Genomic DNA, 21,326 nt, shown 5'->3' on the forward strand with positions numbered 1-21,326 from the left:
TGCTTCATTTTGTACTCCAAGGCCAAACTTGCCTGTTATTCCAGTTATCTTTTGGCTTCCTACTTTAGCATTCCAATCCCCCATGATGATAAGGACATCATTTTTTGGTGTTAGTTCTATAAGGTGCTGTAGGGCTTCATAGAACTGGTCAATTTCATCCTCTTCAGCACTGGTGGTTGGGGCATAGACTTGGACTACTGTGATATTGAATGGTTTGCCTTGGATTCGAACTGAGATCATTCTGTCATTTTGAGGATTGTATCCCAGTATTGCTTTTCCTACTCTTTTATTGACTATGAAGGCTACTCCATTTCTTCTGAGGGATTCTTGTCCGCAGTAGTATACCTGATGGTCATCTGAATTAAATTCACCCATTCCTGTCCATTTTAGTTCGCTGATACCTAAGATGTCGATGTTCAGTCTTGTCATCTCTTGTTTGACCACGTCCAGCTTGCCTTGATTCATGGATCTTACATTCCAGGTTCCTATGGAGAAAAAATCTTTACAGCATCGGACTTTCCTTTCACCACCAGACACATCCACAGCTGAGCGTCCTTTCGGCTTTGGCCCAGTCGCTTCATTCTTTCTGGCGCTACTAGTACTAGCCCTCTGCTCTTCCCAAGTAGCATATTGGACGCCTTCCGACCTGAGGGGCTCATCTTCCAGCATCATATCGTTTTGCCTTTTGGTGCTGTCCATAGGGTTTTCATGGCAAAGATACTGGAGTATTAACTGCAGTGACTGATTTAACAACGTTGGCAAGCAAAGTTGTAAAATGGGGCAAAACTCACTTTACAGCTGTCTCCTTAGCTACAGAAATGTTGGGCTCAATTGTGGTCGTAAATCACGGACTACTTATATATGTATACGAGCGTTTTATATATATATATATATATATACACACACACACACACACACACACTAGAGTCAGAGACAAATGACAAGTTAACTTACCTTTATATAGATTGCATATGTGTAGGTATGTACACATTCTCATGTGAACTAATGATAGATAGATAGATAGATAGATAGATAGATAGATAGATAGATAGATAGATAGATAGATGGATAGATATACACACACACAAACACACACACAGAGTCTATATAAAGGTAAGTTAACTTGTCATTTGTCTCTGACACATACACACATGTGTATGTGTGTACGTACGTAGGAATATATATATATATATATTCCCTGCTTTTATGTGATTTTATATATATAGTAGTAACTGTGAGAGGGATCTCGGAGTCTTAGTAGACAATCACTTCAATATGAGCCAGCCGTGTGCTGCAGCTGCCAAAAAAGCCAACACGGTGCTAGGCTGCATTAACAGAGGGATAGAATCAAGATCAAGTGAAGTACTAATACCACTTTACAATGCTTTGGTAAGGCCACACCTGGAATACTGCATCCAGTTTTGGTCACCACGATGTAAAAAAGATGTCGAGACTCTAGAAAGGGTACAGAGAAGAGCAACAAAGATGATTAGGGGGCTGGAGGCTAAAACATATAGGGAACGGTTGCTGGAATTGGGTAAGTCTAGTTTAATCAAGAGAAAGACGAGGGGGGACACGATAGTGGTGTTCCAATATCACGGGGGCTGCCCCAAAGAAGAGGCAGTCAAGCGATTCTCCAAAGCGCAGGACAAGAAGGCAGGACAAGAAGCAACAGATGGAAACTAGTCAAGGAGAGAAGCAACCTAGAACTAAGGAGAAACTTCCTGACAGTTAGAACAATTAACCAGTGGAACAACCTGCCTCCAGAGGTGGTGAATGCTCCAACACTGGAGGTTTTTAAGAAGAGACTGGACAGCCATTTGCCTGAAATGGTATAGGGTTTCCTGCCTGAGCAGGGGGTTGGACTAGATGACCTCCAAGGTCCCTTCCAACTTCTTCTTCTTCTTCTTCTTCTTCTTCTTCTTCTTCTTCTTCTTCTTCTTCTTCTTCTTCTTCTTCTTCTTCTTCTTCTTCTTCTTCTTCTTCTTCTTCTTATTATTATTATTATTATTATTATTATTATTATTATTATTATTATTATTATTATTATTATAATATATAAATTCCTTCTTTTTCATGTGAACTAGTATACATACATGCATATATTCCTTGTCTTTCATGTGAATGGACAAGCTACCCCCTAAAAATACGTCCATGATATTCAACCTTCGAGTTTTCAAAGTCAGGCGCTCCCCTGACCGAAATTCTCAGGAAGGAATGTCTGATCAGCCAGCCGAGGGATGTGAGGGTGTCACAGACACGTCTTAAGTTGAGACGCGTCAGTTACTTCCCGAAGTGGCACAGACAACCACACCATTAAACTGTCAGCTGTGCCTACTTCTCGGCCTGCAAATCTATGTCAGCAGGATCAAAACGAGAAAAAGCGGGGAAAAACAGAGCGGCAACAGCAGCTTCGATGCCAACCCTCGTTTATTGCTAGACACCCAGTTAAAGACAAAAAAAACAACAACACAACGGGTTCACAAATGTGTCAGAGAGGCCAGTAAAAAAACAACACAAAAAACTTCCTCAATTATCCGACAGTTCACTTGCTTACATGACAGCCGAGTTAAAGGCAAGTGAAAGAAATCTTATTTTTTATGCTTCCATAGAGAGAGAGAGTGAGGGAACGAAACTAAAATAGCATCCTGTCAGTAGATTTTTTTAAAAATAAAACAAAAATAAAACATTACACGCAAGAGTTGTCAGCTCCCAGGCTCGGTTCTCATCTGCCCTTCAAAGCTGTGACTCAGGTAAGGAAACGGCATCATTTACTGATAGTCCTCAACTTACGACAATGACGGAGCCCAACGTTTCTGTTACTGAGCGAGACAGTTAAGTGAGGTTTGCCCCATTTTACAAAGCTTCTTTGCCTCAGTTATTAAGTGAGTCGCTCAATTGTTAAGATAGTAATATGGTTATTAAATGAATCTGGGATTCCTGCCTGAGCAGGGGGTTGGACTAGATGACCTCCAACGTTCCTTCCAACTTTATTATTTTATTTATTTATTTATTTTATTTTATTACATTTATATACCGCCCTTTCCCGGAGGACTCAGGGCGGTTTACAAGGAATTAAAACCAAAAATACAAAAGTTAAAACCAGTTTTAAAAAGATTAAATTTATCCCTGTACAAATAAAACCCCAATTAAAATAAATTAATCCTCAGGCCTTATTATTATTATTATTATTATTATTATTATTGTTGTTGTTGTTGTTGTTGTTGTTGTTGTTGTTGTTGTTTTTACTTGTCAGAAGGCAGCAAAAGGAGATCACATGACCCCAGGTCATTGCAACCGTCATAAATGCGAGACAGCTGCCAAGCGGCCGAATTTTGATCACATGACCATGTTACAAGGCCCAGGTCATACAGCACTTTTTTCAGTGCCGCTGTAACTTTGAACAGTCACTAAACAAATGGTTGTAAGTTGTAAGTTGAGGATTACCTATAGGGTTACGTTTGTTACTCACAGGGGAAAAAAACCATGAGACAGGATATCTATGGAGATTTCAGTCATCCACGTCATGGTTGTCCCAGCAATACTTTTTATTAGGCAACTGGTCTTTCTTGTTTTTCCTTTGAAGACGTTTCGCTTCTCATCCAAGAAGCTTCATCAGCTCTGACCGGATGGTGGAGAAATGGAAGGATTTATACTCCTTACAGACAGCTGGTCGTTTGCCTTCTTTTAGAGAGTCCTTGAGGCCACTTGGAAGGTTTATCTGTGTCAGAGGGATACAAAATTATCTATCTCCGGTCTACAACACAGTCCTCTCAGCAATTCCAAGAAGGCTCCACACCCATTTGCACTACTCAGGTGACCCTGAAGATGCAGGTAAGCCTCCAAGTGGCCTCAACGACTCTCTGAAAGAAGACAAATGACCAACTCTCTGCAAGGAGTATAAATCCTTCCATTCCCCACCATCCGGTTATAGCTGAAGAAGTTTCTGGGAGGAGAAGCGAAACCTCTTCAAAGGAAAAACAAGGAAGTCCAGTTGCCTCCTGAAGAAGCATCTTTTGGATGAGACAAAATAGTAAAGTTGCTGGTCCAGACAAAAATTCAGAGAGTCCAGCTTCCTTCCGCTTCCAAAAATGAGCAACTCTTTACATACAGTATGAACATAAGGACAACAGTATTCAATTGTTGCTGTAGGCCAAGGGTAGGCAACCTTGGCTCTTTTATGACTCGTGGACTTCAACTCCCAGAATTCCTGAGCCAGCGTGAGTCAGCATGGAAACCTCTCCCTTTCTCCTCAGCGTGGCTGGCTCAGGAATTCTGGGAATTGAAGTCCACGAGTCATAAAAGAGCCAAGGTTGGCTAGCCCTGCAGTTAAGAACACAACTGAGCCCAAAATTTGTGTGGCTAAGTGAGTCATTCCTTAAGTGAATTTTGCCCCATTTTACGACCTGTCTCCCCACAGTTGTTAAGTGAAGCACTATAGTTGTTCAGTTAGTAACATGGTCATTAAGCGAATCTGGCTTCTGATTACTTGACCCCTAGAGCACTGCAACCGTCATTAATATGAGTCAGTTGCCAAGTATCCGAATTTTGATCACATGACCCTGGGGATCCGGCAACAGTCGCAAGTGTGAAAAATGGTCCTAACTCACTTTTTTCAAAGCTGTTTTAACTTCGGTCACTAAACAAACTGCTGTAAGTTGAAGACTGTACTAAAAGGGGGATTTAAAAACAGTCACTATTAACTAGTAGTTATAGATTTTCCCTGCACTAATTATTTGGTGACCTATCTGTGGCATACAGGTAATCCTCGACCTACGACCACAATCCGGCCCAAAACTTCTGTTGTTAAATGAGACATCTGTTAATTGAGGTTTTTTTATGACCAATTTTGCCCTGGTTGTTAAGTCAATTACTGCACTTAATAAGTGAGTACACCTGGTTTGTTAAGTGAATCTGGCTCTCCCATTGACTTTGCTTGTCAGAAGGTCACAAAAGGAGATCACGTAAGCCCAGGACCGTTGTAAATATGAACCAGTTGCCGAGCATCTGAATTTTAATCATAATGATCATAGGGATGCTGCAAAGGACGTTAACTGTGAAAAATGGTCATAAAGTCACATTTTTCAGTGCCGTTGTAACTTTGACTGGCCACTAAATGAACTCTTATATAAGTCGGGTGCCTGTATATATAAATTTGCAAATCTGCAAACAAATATATATCTGAATTTAGCCAGGCAAAGTATTGGGTTATCCCAAGTGAATCCTCTTTACACGAAACGGCAATCACAAATTAAATCCGTTACATGCTTGTGGCAAGAGTGCTTTGATCTTAACAGGCTAATTCTTTTTATAGAAACTGATTCTTCCGCGATAACATTTCTCTCTCTCTCTTTCGTTAGAAGACAGCTTTGCCAGAAGGCTATTTTTGAAATCTGGCAGAGAGGAGGGAATGGCCGTTCATGCTGTGGAGACAGGCAACACAAACAAAAAAAACCCCGCTAAGGTTGATATATCGTGCAGCTTCAAGATCGGGAGAGCTTGTAGTCCTCAAGTTACGGCGTGGAATGGAGCCTGCCCATTCCACTCCTAACTCGAAAAGCCGTGGGAGTGAATCTCGAACCTTGAAGGAGATCATTCCCTTGCTCGTTAAGACGCACGCGGTTCGTTAAGTGAATGTAAGTAAATGCCAGTTGCCAAGCACCCCGAATTTTGATCATGTGACCCCGGGAAGGCTGCAACAGTTGTAAGTGTGGAAAATGGTCACAAGTCCCTTTTTCTATGCTGCTGTGACTTCGAACTGTCCCTAAGCAAACAGCATCGGACTTTCCTTTCACCACCAGACACATCCACAGCTGAGCGTCCTTTCGGCTTTGGCCCAGTCGCTTCATTCTTTCTGGCGCTACTAGTACTAGTAGTATATTGGACGCCTTCCGACCTGAGGGGCTCATCTTCCAGCGTCATATTGTTTTACCTTTCGGTACTGTCCATGGGGTTTTCATGGCAAAGATACTGGAGTGGGTTGCCATTTCCTTCTCCAGTGGATCACGTTTTGTCAGAACTCTCTTGCTATGACCTGTCCGTCTTGGGTGGCCCTGCACGGCACAGCTCATAGCTTCATTGAATTACGCAAGCCCCTTCGCCACGACAAGGCAGTAATCCATGAAGGGGTGTCATACTGTATTTATGCATTTACACTTATTTGTATCTCCCCTTTTATTATTTTTACAAATAACTTAAGGCAGCAAACATATCCAAGACATCTTCCTCCTCCTGTTTTCCCCATAACAATAACCCTGTGAGGTGAGTTGGGCGGAAAGAGGGGGACATTCATGCCTAAGGCAGGACTAGAACTCACCGTCTCCTGGTGATTGGCTCAAAGTCACCCAGCTGGCTTTCATGCCTAAGGCAGGACTAGAACGCCCCGTCCTCTGGTGATTGGCCCAAAGTCAACCATTCGGCTTTCATATCTAAGGCTGGGCTAGAACTCTCTGCCCCCTGGTGATTGGTCCAAAGTCATCCAACCAGCTTTCATGTCTAAGGCGGAACTAGAACCCATCACTTCCCACTTTCTAGCCTGGTGCCTTAACCACTAGACCAAACTGGCTCTTTATTACTATTAGTTATAATGCTTCTTTTCTGATCTGTCCTACCTCGCAAGGGTTGACGGTTGATGTTGAATTGTTAAGGTGCTCAACGGTACTCTGCCTATGCCAGTCTCGGTAAAATGTGCCACCGTGGTCAAAGAAGTTCCTTGAGAAGATGTCCCAGCTGCCAGACACTTAACTTTTGCCCAGGTTCACCTGGGGCGCCAGTTGCGACCCTACCTGGACCGAGATTTATTTATTTATTTATTTGTTTGTTTGTTTTTATAAACCGCCCTTCTCCCGAGGGACTCGGGGCGTTGTACAGAGTAAGGTAGGTAACATAATGAACAGTACTGAAAAACAATAAACAAAACAAAAAAAACTGGGACCCCAATTAGAGCTATCAGGCCAGGCCCTACGCACAGTCACTCATGCGCTCGTGACCTCCCGTTTGGACTACTGCAACACTCTCTACATGGGGCTGCCCTTGAGGACCACTCGGAGGCTTCAGCTGGTGTAGAATGCGGCCGCGCGAGTTGTGATGGGGGTTTCCCGATACTCCCGTGTAACACCTCTACTCCACGAGCTGCATTGGCTTCCGGTTGCCCTCCGAGTGAGATTCAAGGTGCTGGTGATGACCTATAAAGCCCTAAATGGCGAGGGTCCGGGATATCTGAGGGAACACCTGCTGCCAGCATTAAGTTTCCTTCGTCCAGTGCGCTCCCACAGGGAGGGTCTTATCAGGGTGCCGCCGGTAAAAGATTGCCGCCGGATAACACCCAGGGGTAGGGCCTTCTCAGTGGGTGCGCCTGCCCTCTGGAACCAGCTGACAGTGGAGCTGAGGACTGCCCCCGACCTCCGTTCCTTCCGCCGGGACCTGAAGACCTGGCTCTTCGAGCTCTCTGGCCCAGGCTGAGAATTTTAATTTTAATTTTAATTTTAATTGGGTTTTTTTACTTTTCCAGGGACTGTTGTAATTATTTTTAATTGTTTTTAACTTTTGTATTTCTTGTTTTAAATTACCCTGTAAACCGCCCTGAGTCCTTCGGGAAAGGGCGGTATATAAATCCAATTAAATAAATAAAAATAAATCCAATTAAATAAACTATCAGGCATGTGAGAATGGGATTTTTTCTCCATGGATTTCAGCCATCGGAACGTTTCCTTGCTGCTTCAAACTCTCCTGTTGTCTTGCCCTAAAGTTTGACTGAACTCTAAACTGGGCATTGCTCAACACAAATTTCAACCTCTCACCAACTTCTCTCTGGGCCACCAAACCAGGCATCACTAGGGATTTGCAAAGGTCCTGGATAAGGAAATGGAGCTACAATTTTGGGGAACTGTTTTCAGGGCCCAGACATGGATGCATTTACGATTTGCAAGGATATTCTGATTTTTCACCCAAAATTGCATTTAGGTCCAGCAAGCAAAATTTCAAATATCTACAGAAATAGCTAGCCTTTGTGTAATTATGAATTGTTGAAAATGCTGGCAATTTCTTACTGTTAGGCCAGTCAAACCTCATCAGCTGCACAATATGTGGGCTCCTTTCTCTTTCCTTGTCCCCATATTATGGTTTAAGTATCTTGGTTGCTATGTTAAGGACTAGAAACTTGGTTAAAAAGAAATGAATGATACTGGCAGATGACATTTTTTTATGGTGAATTAGGGTTTTGATTCCTCTCCCAGCTTCAAACTCTCTTTTTTTAATTGCATTCTTAGAACAATTCCAGTTTAGCATCCAAGGCAGCTATATCAATTCTGGAGTCTGCCACGTGATCCCCTTTTGCGACCTTCTGACAAGCCAAAATCAATGGGGAAACCAGACTCACTTAACAACTGGGTTACTAACTTAACAACGGCCGCGATTCACTTAACAACTGTGGCAAGAAAGGTCGTAAAACGGGACGACATTCGCTTAACTAATGTCTGGCTGAGCAACAGAAATTTGGGGCTCAATTGCGGTCGTGAATCGAGGACTATCTATACTTACGACTCGGATTTGAAGTCCCCCCCCACAGTCACATGACTACACTTCCATGTTGACAACAACTGCAACCAAGCTGCCTTTATGACTCTTTACAGCAACCCGCCTTCACGACACATTTTTCCAACGGTTTTGCTCCAAACCAACATTTACTTGTAGCCTTTGGCAAAACCAGTCCATAGTCAACCACAGGTTCCCTTAATGAGTGCAGTGTCCACTTAATGACCACGGCAATCCCTTAATGACCGCGGCAGTCACATTATGACCGCGGCAGTCGCTTTATGACTGGCATAAAGGTAATCATAAAATTGGACCAGTCACGTGGGAGACTGGATTTATGACCATTATGAGTTACAACTGTGATAGCCAGACGCCTGTTACAGTCGTAACTCAAGGACTATCTTTACAGCAGAGGGGTTTTTTTTTGTGAAGGGAGGATAATATTCCATTGTGCCCAGAACAAAAGCAGAGATTATCTGCTTGCCCCTAAAAGGGGCTGATTAGAAAGAATGCTGAAACTAATCCTATAGAGCAGGGGTCCCCAACCCCCGGGCCGTGGACCAGTACCGGACCAAAGCATGCCAGCAACCGGTCTGCACAAACAAGGAAAGCCCCATCCGCGGTATGCAGACAGCACACAAAACCACGCACCCTCCAGTCCATGGAAAAATCTCTCCCCAACGTAACCGGTCCCTGGTGCCCAAAAGGTTGGGGACCTCTGCCATAGAGGCACTATTCTATATTGGATTATTAAAAGAGATTTATAGAGATCTCTTTTTTTTCCCCAATGGAAGAAGTTTTTCCTAGAGAGGATAATCAGATCTGGACTGCAATACTCTGAAGAACCAGCAGAGGGCAGCAAGAAAATTCCGTGCTGCCCTCTAGTGGATTCCTGCGGTTTTGCAGCTCAGATCTCACAGTCCTATTTTCCAGACTCAAAACACAACTATTTTCCCTGTCGAGGTACTTTAATTGTGATTGGTTGGTTTGAAGGGAAGAAAAGAGAAGATGTAGGATGCCAGAAAAGCATTCTTGACATACTTCCATAATCAACGTTGCTTATTTCTTCTGATGGAAAAAAACGCAGCAACAAACTACAAGAAACAGATTATTTGGTTGTAACCATGTGTATGTCTGGGTTCACGCATGGAACTTCATTAAAAAACTGCAGTTCCAGATGCAAATATAGGAAGTCCTCGAATTACAACCACAATTGGGACCACAACTACCATTGCTAAGTGATACAGTCATTAAGCGAGACATCATCAGATGGGGTCCAATTGTACGACCATTTTATGGTGTGGTTGTTAAGCACATCACAGGCACGGAAGATCAGGAACTTTTAATTTAGTGGGCCCACCCCAACCTTTTGGGCACCAGGGACCGGTTCCATGGAAGGGGATTTTTTCCTGGACCACAGGGGGCGTGGTTTCGTGTATTGCCTGTATCCCGTGGATGGGCCGTCTGCTTCTTTGCGTGGACCCGTTTTTGATATGCCGCAGCCCGATACCCGTCCACAGTTCATCAGTGTGAAAAACAGTCATGAGACTTTTTCCAGGGTCGTCGTAAGTTCCTAGTCCTCATTATAATATACAGGTAGTCCTCGACCGACAACAGTTCATTTAGTGACCGTCCAAAGTTACGACGACCCTGGAAAAAGTGTCATGACTGTTTTTCACGCTGACGACCATTGCAGCATCCCCGTGGCCAGGTGATCCAAATTCCGATGCTTGGGCAACTGACTCGTATTTATGACGGTTGCAGTGTCCTGGGGTCACGTGATCCCCTTTTGTGACCTTCTGACAAAATCAACGGGGGAAGTCGGATTCACTTCACAACCGTGTTTGCTAACTTAACAACTGCGACGATTCGACTTGACCCCCCCCGGCAAGGTAGGTCATAAAAATGGGGCAAAACCCAACTAACAACCGTCTCTCTTAACAACATAAATTTCGGGCATAAGTCGAGGATTATCCGTACCGCTCAACTGTGAAGCTAAAAGGGCTTCAGCAGAGGTGGGGTTTTTCTCTGCACAGACCACTTTGCAGGCCGCGAAGCAAAGCGGTTGTTAATTCTGTAAGCTTTTTGGCCAGCATTGTTAAGCGAATCGCTGACGATGCTAAGTGAATCATATGATCGTTAAGTGAATCTGGCTCCCTCCATAGACTTTGCTTGCGGGAAACTGACTGAGAAAGATGCAAATGGCGATCACCAAGATGCTGCAAATGTCCAAAGGAGGTGCTGGGTGTCAAGAGCCTAAATCAGAGGTCTTCCAAGTTGGCCACTTTAAGACTTGTGGACTTCAACTCCCAGAATTCCTCAGCCAGTGGCTGGCTGAGGAATTCTGGGAGTTGAAGTCCACAAGTCTTAAAGTGGCCAACTTGGAAGACCCCTGGCCTAAATTGCCATCACGTGGCTGTTCGGGATAAGGCGCCAGTCGTAAGTGTGAAAAATGGTCGTAATCATAAATTATTCTTTTCAGAGCCACCGTAGCTTTTGGTAACGGTGGTCGCTAAATGAATGGTTGTAAGTTGAGCACTACCCGTAAAATGAAGACGACGACGATGCAGTAGCCAGAATTCTAGTCCTCTCTTCAGCTTGGGTGACTTTGGGACAGTCCCTCCCTCTCGGCACAACCCACCTCACAGGGTGGGAGGCAGGAGTAGTACAAAAGAAAAACCAGGGTAAAAATGAAATAAGTAAATAAACAAAAATTATTTGCAGGTAGTCCTCGATTTATTCTAGACATTCACCTGTCTGAAATGGTATAGGTTCTCCTGCTTGAGCAGGGGGCTGGACTAGAAGACCTCCAAGGTCCCTTCCAGCTCTATTCTATTCTATTCTATTCTATTCTATTCTATTCTATTCTATTCTATTCTATTCTATTCTATTCTATTCTATTCTATTCCTGTTCTGTTCTGCTATTTTGTTCTGCTCTACTCTTTTCTGTTCTATTCTATTCTGTTCTACTCCTGTTCTGTTCTGTTCTGTTCCATTCTGTTCTGCTATTCTATTCTGTTGTATTCTGTTCTGTTCTACTCCTATTCTGTTCTACTCCTGCTCTATTCTGCTCTAATCTGTTCTGTTCTGTTCTACTCCTATTCTATTCTGCTCTATTTGATTCTGTTCTGTTCTGTTCTACTTCTATTCTATTCTACTCTGTTCTGCTATTCTATTCTGCTGTATTCTGTTCTGTTCTATTCTGTTCTGGTCTATTTTATTCTGTTCTGTTCTGTTCTACTTCTATTCTATTTTGTTCTACTATTCTATTCTGTTCTACTATTCTATTCTGCTGCATTCTATTCTATTCTATTCTATTCTATTCTATTCTATTCTATTCTATTCTATTCTATAGTCCAAAATCGAGTCCAAAAGTTCTATTGCTAGGCACGACAGTTGTTGAGTGAATTTTGCCCCATTTTGCGACCTTTTCTTGCCACAGTTGTTAAGTGAAGCACTTTAGTTGTTCAAGTTAATAACACAGTTGTTATCTGGCTTCCTGGTTGACTCTGCTTGTCCGAAGGTCGTAAAAGGGGGCCACACGACCCCGGGGCGCTGCAACCATCATAAATATGAGTCATTGGCTAAGTGTTTGAATTTTGATCATGTGATCATCAGGATGCTACAATGGTTGTAAGTGTGAGAAACGGTCCTAAGTCACTTTTTCCATTGCCGCTGTAACTTCAAACGGTCCCTAAATGAACTGTTCTAAATTGAGGACTTACCTGCATAGCTGAGGCCACCCAAAACCCTTGCAAGCCCAGTTATTCAAGCCTTATAAATGTTTGAAATAAACTAAACATTCCAGTCACTTCCAAAAGTGGGTCACCCAGCTCTCCCGGGGTAAAAGTGCAACAATTTCAATCCACACTCACACCCCGAAGCATACAGTGTTCCTCCAGAGGGAACCCACAAAACCGCATTCAACTCCTTTGCTTTCAGCCAGACTCCCATTTTGGCCAGACAACAAAGCCACAATAGGGATCTTCTTACTAATTGAACTCAGGACCACAGGAGCAAAAATTAAGCCATAAAATAAAACAAATATTCACCCTTGCACCTGCCAGAAAGAAGGTGCCAACAAAAAAATATGAAAAATATTTCCCAGAACGGATCTTAGGGAACTAGATAAAAGCATCAAGAATATCCATTTAACCTTCTTGAAATAAAAAACTACTGCTAAAGAACAATTTCTCCCCCCCCACACACAAAACAGTTGGTCACACTCACACTCACACTCAAAACCCGCACGATACTATGCAATACAGGTAGTCCTCAACTTACGACCACACAATTGAGCCTAACATTTCTGTTGCTAAGTGAGATGGTTGTTAAAGTCTTTTTTTTTGGCCCCAATTCACAACCTTTCTTGCCACAGTTGGTAAGTGAATCACTGCAGTTGGGTGTTTTTTTTATTGAAAAGTTTTACAATACATTTTGAATACAAAAAACTCCCTCCTCCCCCTCCCCTCTCCCCAACCCTCCCCTATCCTCCCCTCCCCGACTTCCCAGAGCTGAATACAGGGTATAATAATACAAACATAGGCTAAAATATGCTAACAACAAAAATAAAACATTAAAGTCTATAGCACTTTAACTCTCCGTAATCATAATATTAATAAAATAACAACTAACTAATTATACATCATAAAAATCCACTACTTATTCAAATGCTAAGTGAAAGTTTTTAGTCCCATATTTATTCTGAATATATTCAATCCATCTTCTCCATTCCACAATATATCTCTGCTGCGACTGGTCTTTCAAATATGCTGAAATCTTTGCCTCTGCAGTTGTTAAGTTAGTAACAAGGTTGTTAAATGAATCTGGCTTCCCCACTGACTTGTGAGAAGGTCGCAAATAGTGGTCACATGACCTCAGGACACGGCAACCGTCATAAATATGAGTCAGTTGCCAAGCGGCTGGATTTTGATCATGCTGGCCCCTCTACTCACACTCAGGCTGAGACACAGCTGTGCTGGGAGCCTGAGTTGGACAGCGACGAAGCACAGCTGGGACAAATCCAGGATGCACAACAGCGCCAGCAAGAGAAGCGAGTAGGACAGAGGAATGCAATGGGGCGGCTCCAAAGGCAAAGGAGAAAGCATTAGGAAGCCACGCCTTGGCTGAATGCTAAAAGGGAAGGTGTGGGAGGTGCTGGTTGCCGAAGGCCACCGTTTGTGTTGAGGATCGAGTTTCTGTGAACCGTGTTTCTTTGCCTCGGACATGGACTGAGGTCTGTGAATAATAAAAGGGGTTTGGGTTTTTCCTGTGGTTCCTGCCCGCTTGATTGAAAGAGGAGTTTCTCCTTGTGAGCATAGCCAGGACTCACGTGGGCTGGGACCGAACAGATCAACTGACCATGCAGATGTTGCAGCAGTTGTTCCAAGGGTGAAAATGGCCCCTTTTTAAGTCTAGGACTATTTGTAGTCAAATTTTTTTTTGAAAGAAGACCCATTGAATCTGCGTTTTTGGAAAAGCAACATAAGGCTGTTGTTTCCATCCTGGCAGAGACCGTCTCCCCCAAAGTTGGTTCTGGATAATTACATTACAATTGCAATTATCAAATTACTTTTTCTGGAGGAAAAATACAGGGAGTCTTCGAATTCCGACTGTTTTGTTTAGTGAGCGTTTCAAGTTGCAACAACATTGGAAAAAAGTGACTTAGGACTGTTTTTCACACAACCACTGCAGCTTTCCCGTGGTCACGTGATCAAAATTCAGACGCTTGGCAACCAGCACATATTTATGACGGTTGCCGTGTCTTGGGAGTCATGTGATCCCCTTTTGCGACCTTCTGACCAGCAAAGTCAATGGGGAAACCAGATTCATTTAACGACCATGTTACTAGCTGAAGAACTGCAGTGATTCACTTAACAACGGAGGCAACAAGCTCGTAAAATGAGGCAAAACTCACTTAACATGTCTCACTTAGCAACATAAATTTGGGGTTTAGTTTCTAACTCGTAAGACTACCTCTGCGTGAAACATCCATTAAAATTGTCTTGGTTGTTCAATTTCCCAGGCACTCTAGCAGTCCTCCCCGCTTGAGGATGACCTACCTTTGAAATTAGTTCGTCGTGGTTGGCCAGGTGAGCCCTGCAGTGGATGCAGCTGTACGTGCGATGGCACGAAGGCAGGTACGCTTGGAATGTCTTGGACCGCGTCATCTTCACCATTGGCGCCACCGAATGTTGCGTGAACTCGGAGGTGGCCCAGGGGGTCCTCCTACACGACGGGTCGCAGGGGAAACACTGGAACACGCAGGTAAAGGCCGTGATTTGGCAGGGGGCGGGTGTGGCGCAGGCTCCACACACTGGCAATGCCTTCGGGATAACAGAACTGGGCCCAGGAGCCAACCAACCCACGTTAACCTGAGTGGACAAAAAGAAGGAGAAAGAATGAGTTTTCCAAACAACAGTAGTCAGCTCTCGTATGAACCTTCGGCATTCCAGTTCTGAGTAAACTACCTCAGGTTGTTGCCATCAGGGCTTTTCAACCAGTGGTATGGGTACCACCTGTGGTATGTTGGCACCTGGCAGGTGGTACGCGACCATCCTAGAAAAGTGGTAGCAGGGGAGGGGAATGAGCTGAACCGGTGGCAGTACCAAACAAGCCTGAGTGAGAGACGGCTGGAGCTGCAGGGCTGTCAGGGCTCAGTGGAAGTGCCAGGATCAGTGCCATGCTCCAGCTGGAGCTCAGTGCTGATCCTGGCGCTTCTGAGCCCAGAAGAAGTGCCGATCAGCTGGACCGTTGCAGCATCTCCTGGGTCTTGTGATTTACATTCAGATGCTTGGCTACTGATTCATATTTATGACGGTCACAGTGTCCCAGGGTCACGTGAAGTGACCAAAACCTGCTGCAACCACCCAGCAGGTGGGGGGGAATAAAAACCAAACACCCCCCACCCCACCCCTGCTGCTAATCCTCAACAGAGATGCTCACAACAATGAAAACCTCGGACAGGAAGAAGAGCACCGCCAGGCAGGCAGGCAGGTGTCTTGCTTGGCTGTGGCTTGGGGGGGCACTTTTTTCAGTGCCACTGTAACTTTGAACAGTCACTAAGCGAATTGTTGTAAGTCGAGGACTACCTGTACTTCATCATTTTTTTCCTTTTTTTTTTTGGTCATCACGTTTTTGACACCTTGGTAGGTGACTGGTGGTACTCGGATGTTGCCATATCCAAAAAGTGGTACAATGGGTGAAAAGGTTGAAAAGTCCTGCTGTAAACCACTTAGAGAGGGCTGTAAAGCATTGTGGAACGGTACATAAGTGCTATTCCTTCCTTCCTCCCTTGCCATGGTGGCGCAGTGGTTAAAATGCGGTATTACAGGCTGATTTTGCCCATCGCCAGGAGTTCAATCCTGAGTAGCTCAAGGTTGACTCAGCCTTCTGTTCTTCTGAAGTCAATAAAATGAGGGCCCAGATTGTATATACCGCCCAGAGAGGGCTATAAAGCATTGTGGGACAGTATGTAAGTCTAAGTGCTATTGCTAGAACAAAGAGGAAGCACAATCAGATCAGCTAATTCGACTTTACTGTAAGACTTACAACCATTTATTTATTTATTTATTTATTTATTTATTTATTTTATTTGTATACCGCCCTTCTCCCGAAGGACTCAGGGCGGTGAACAGGGCAGTGCATGTTAAAAGACAAAATACAAAAATTAAAAGAGATTAAACAAAATGCCCACAACTCTTACAATAAGTTAAAACACATTAAAAATAAGTTAAAACACGTTAATAAAACCCAACTCCATCCCATCAGGCCAGGCCAGCTTGTTCGAACAGATAAGTCTTTAGATCGCGCCAGAAGGAGCGGAGGTCGGGCGCCATCCGGAGCTCAACCGGAAGATGGTTCCATAAATCCGGTGCGCCCACAGAGAACGCCGTCCCCCTGGGGGCCACCAGTTGACATTCTTTGATTCATTCATTCATTCTGTGGGAGCGTACTGGGCGGAGGGAAGTTGATGCCGGCTGCAGGTGCTCCCTAAGGTATTCCGGACCCATGCCATGTAGGGCTTTGTAAGTCATTACCAACACCTTGAATCTCACCCGGAAGACAACTGGAAGCCAATGCAGCTCGCGGAGCAGAGGTGTAACATGGGAGTATCGGGAAACTCCCAACACAACTCTTGCGGCTGCATTCTGTACCAGTTGGAGCCTCCAAGTGGTCTTCAAGGGCAGCCCCATGTAGAGAGCGTTGCAGTAGTCCAAACGAGAGGTCACGAGCATGTGAGTGACCGTATGTAAGGCATCCCGGTCTAGATAGGGCCGCAACTGGCGCACCAGGAGGACCTGGGTGAAGGCCCCCCTAGTCACAGCCACTATATGGTCTTCTAAAGAAAGCTGTGAATCTAGGAGGACTCCCAAGTTGCGAGCCCTATCTACGTGGGGTAATAACTCAGTTCAGTGACTGTTCAAAGTTACAACAGCATTGAACAAAATGACTTATGACTGGTTCTCACGCTAATGACCGTAGGCAAGACCCTCTGAACCAGACATGTCAAACACAAGGCCCGGGGGCCGGATCCGGCCCGCGAAGTGGTTTCATGTGGCCCATGAAGCCACCATGGAAAGAGTGAGGGAACGGCCCCCGCTGCCTTGGCCCTGGCCCAGAGACCCTCCTTCTGCCAGAGACCCCCAGATCCGTCCCACTCCTGCCCAGGCCCCCATAGGCAGCCTTGATGCCAACGATGTAGAGCTGGCCACGCCCACCCAGTAGGCCATACACACTCTAGCCACGCCCACCCAGTAGGCCACGCCCACCCTGGCCATACCCACCCGGCCCCCTGAGGGCAACCGCAATGCTGATGCGGCCCTCAATGAATTTGAGTTTGACACCCCTGCTCTGAACACATGATCAAAATTCAGACACTTGGCAACTGGCATTTATTTATGTAGGAATTGCGGTGGCGCAGTAGTTAGAATGCAGCATTGCAGGATGACTCTGTCCACTGCCAGGAGTTCGATTCTGACCAGCTCAGGGTTGATTTGGACTTCCATCCTTCCAAAGTCAGTAAAATGAGGACCCAGATTATTAGGGGCAAGATGCTGATTCTGTAAACCGCTTAGAGAGGGCTGTAGAGCACTGCGAAGCGGTACATAAGTGCTATTCCTTCCTTCCTTCCTTCCTTCCTTCCTTCCTATGGTGGCGCAATGGTTAGAATGCAATATTGCAGCTGACTCTGCCCACTGCCAGCAGTTTGATCCTGGCCAGCTCAAGGCTGACTCGGCCTTCCATCCTTCCGAAGTCAGTAAAATGTGGGCCCACAATGTTGGGGGTGGGGGGGGGGAACAGGCTGACTCTGTAAACCGCTTAGAGAGGGCTGTATAGCACTGGGAAGCGGAATATAAGTCTAAGTGCCATTGCTGTTGTTATGTATTCGTGACACTTCTGCTGTCACAGGATCACGTGATCCTTTTTGCCACCTTCTGACAATGGGTGAGCCAATGGGTGAGCCAGATTCACTTACCTGTCAGGAGGTCGCAAAAGGTGATCGCGTGACCCCAGATCCCTGCAAACGCCATAAGTACATGCCAGTTGCCAAGCGTCTGAATTTTGATCACGTGACCACTTGGGTTGCCCTCTAGTGGATTCCTGGGGTTTTGCAGCTCAGATCTCACGGCCCTATTTTCCAGGCTCAGTTACAATGTGAAAAACAATCATTAAGTCACTCTTTTCAGTGCTGTTATAACTTTGAATGGTCACTAAGCAAACAATGGTAAGATGAGGATTACCTTTATTTACCCCACTGAAAGGGGGAATCCCCAGAAACCTGATCAAGGAAAGAACAGGGCGAAACTGACCTGCCCCTCCTTGGAGCAATCCGATCAGTTTTCTTTCAAAGGTGAGCAGAATCAAATCTGGTTTTGCTGAAAATTTTCCGCTATGATCCCCATCACAAGGTCTGGCTTTGCACAACGCCTTGGGCCAGGTCGGTGAAGCCCTCAGGCTGCAGTTGCACAAAATATTAAATTTGGTTCGTTTCAGCTCGTTTCTGCTTGCTGTGAATCCGTTGGGCAATCTCTGGCCTTGCGGCTTGATTGCAGTTCAGTGTTTTGCAGACCTTAGAAAAATGGGCTAATTTGGGCACTGTGTTTGAGAAGGGAACTTAGAGAGGGAGGAAGAAAAAAGAGGCGGAAGGGAGGGAGGGAGGGAGGGAAGGAAGGAAGGAAGAAAGGAAGGAGAGGGAGGGAAGGAAGGAAGGAGGGAAAGAGAGAAGGAAGGAAGGAGGGGAGGGAGGGAAGGAAGAAAGGAAGGAAGGAGGGGAGGGAGGGAAGGAAGGAAGGAGGGAAAGAGAGAAGGAAGGAAGGAGGGGAGGGAGGGAAGGAAGAAAGAAAGGAAGGAAGGAAGGAGAGGGAGGGAAGGAAGGAAGGAGGGAAAGAGAGAAGGAAGGAAGGAGGGGAGGGAGGGAAGGAAGGAAGGAAGGAGGGAGGGATGGAAGGAAGGAAGGAAGAAGGATGGGGAGGGAGAGAGGGAAGGAAGGAAGGAGGGGAGGAAAGGAAGAAAAGAAGGAAGGATGGAGGGAAGGAAGGAAGGAGGGGAGGGAGGGAGGGAAGGAAGGAGGGGAGGGAGGAAAGGAAGGAAGGAAGGAGGGAGGAAAGGAGGGAGGGATGGAAGGAAGGAAGGGGAGGAAAGGAAGGAAGGAAGGAAGGAAGGAAGGGGAGGGAGGGAAGGATGGACGGAAGGAAGGAAGGAAGGAAGGAGGGGAGGGAGGGAAGGAAGGAAGGAAGGAAGGAGGGGAGGGAGGGAGGGAGGGAAGGAAGGAAGGAAGGAGGGGAGGGAGGGAAGGAGGGAGGAAAGGAAGGAAGAAAGAAGGAGGGGGAAGGAGGGACAGAGGGAGGGAGGGAGAGAGGAAGGGAGAAAGGAAGAAAGGGGCAGATTCTTACAACCACATATTTGTAGCATGTGGTTGCAGGAGTTGTGGCATCACCGTAGCACCCAAACATCCTATCCCAGCAATCCCAGAAGGAAAACCAGGAGTCATCTACAAAAGAGTCCCCAACCCCCTGGCCTTGGACCAGTACTGATCCATGGCCCGTTAGAAACCGGGGCTGCACAGCTGGAGGTGAGCGGCAGGTGAGCAAAACTGCACATACGTGGGATCTAGATTGCACGCTCCTCCTCATTCCCAGCCCATGGAAAAAATCACCTTCCACAAAACCAGTCCCGGAGGGCCCAAAAGATTGGGGACCCCTAATATACAACACACAATGTAAGGACTGTAATAGCCACATTGTAGAACAAACAGGCAGAAGACTAGCAGTGTGCACCCATGGATACTACTCAGAGCAGGGGTCTTCCAACTTGGCCCTTTTATGACTAGTGGACTTCAACTCCCAGAATTCCTCAGCCAACATGGCGGAACTATGGCCCCTTCATGACTTGCGGACTTCAACTCCCAGAATTCCTCAGCCAACATGGGGGAAATTATGGCCCTTTTATGACTTGGGGACTTCAATTCCCAGAATCCCTGAGCCAGCATGGGGGAACTATGGCCCCTTCATGACTTGCGGACTTCAACTCCCAGAATTCCTCAGCCAACATGGGGTAAATTATGGCTCCTTCATGACTTGGGGACTTCAACTCCCAGAATTCCTCAGGCAGCGTGCCTGGCTGAGGAATTCTGGGAGTTGAAGTCCACAAGTCATAAAAGGGCCAAGTTGGAAGACCCCTGACTGAGTCAGAAGACACAATGAAACCTCTTTAATTTCCCAGCCTATGAACAGACCCAACCATAGTTTCAAGCGAGAAACCGTGACCATCCTAGACCAAGCCAAGTCCAAAAACGCTAGGGAATTTCTAGAAGCTTGGCACTCGGCCATCAACAGCCACATAGAGATAAGCAACGTTTACACACCGCTGAAAACAGGCAGGTAATCAAACAGCCAAAGAGGAAAGCAAACACCAAAACATCTCTTTCCCAGCAATCTACACTCAGCTGAGCAGAGGTGAATGCCAAAACTGACACCGGGCCAACCGCCAAAATGTAAACACTACCCCAAATCAAGGAACGACCAACCAACCAAACAAGCTAACAATCAAGGAACTATCAAGAAAACGCTCACCAACATGGCAAGTCACTCGTATGTAAAAATAAGGGTAAACCCCACTCCCTTCAACCAGTGATGGATAACGTTACCTAGCTGGGTTATGAAACGTCTGCAAGAAAACAACCCAGTTCCTCCTCCTCCTCCTCCTCCTCCTCCTCCTTTCCACAAACCTCTCTCCCTTCTATCCCTGATGATGTTACCTAGTTGGGTCTGCAAGAAAACAATCAAGCTTAGCATCAAGGACCCCACAGTCGTCGTCCTCCTCCTCCTCCTCCTCCTCTCTGCAAACCCCACACCCTTCCAGCACAGATTATGCTGCTAGTTGGGCAATGAAACGTCTGCAAGAAAACAGCCAAGCATAGAGCGCACCGAGGACCCTACAGTTCAACCTTCTCTGCAAATATTCCCTATTGATTCGGTACCCAGTTTTCTACTTAAAAACCTAGCTTGAGCACTGAAAGCATTGTCATGGCTTCACACTGCACCCCCACCCACCCACCCCCGCCGCCAATGCTTTCTGGGGATAAATACCTGCCTCTTGTTTTCTCTGGATTTTAAAAGAGGTTTCCCAAAACAAGCTTTCCATGCATTGCTTTTGTTTTACAACCACCTTAGTCCGCACTGGGCAGCAAAGGAAGCTTATCATGAGGTGAACAGAGGTATCCTGGCTACCCACGGCTGTCCTAGCAGCTGCAGGGGCAGGGGGTTGGACTAGAAGACCTCCAAGGTCCCTTC

At 45.6% G+C, this 21,326-nt stretch overlaps 1 protein-coding gene across 1 annotated transcript in view; it reads right to left on the minus strand.

Moving 5' to 3' along the window:
• YPEL2 (yippee like 2) overlaps positions 1-18,159 on the minus strand; it is a 38,474-nt gene extending 20,315 nt beyond the window's left edge. The window contains exons 1-2 of the mRNA XM_083379896.1: positions 18,011-18,159; positions 14,595-14,906 (exon numbers count right to left, since the gene is read on the minus strand). Of these exons, the coding sequence (XP_083236022.1) occupies positions 14,595-14,711 (117 nt within the window). The 5' untranslated portion in view covers positions 14,712-14,906; positions 18,011-18,159. The remainder of the gene's footprint in view (positions 1-14,594; positions 14,907-18,010) is intronic.
• Between the last annotated feature and the right edge of the window lie 3,167 nt (positions 18,160-21,326).

Source organism: Vipera ursinii (assembly GCF_947247035.1).
Source record: "Vipera ursinii genome assembly, chromosome: 1".
NCBI classification, from domain to species: domain Eukaryota; kingdom Metazoa; phylum Chordata; class Lepidosauria; order Squamata; family Viperidae; genus Vipera; species Vipera ursinii.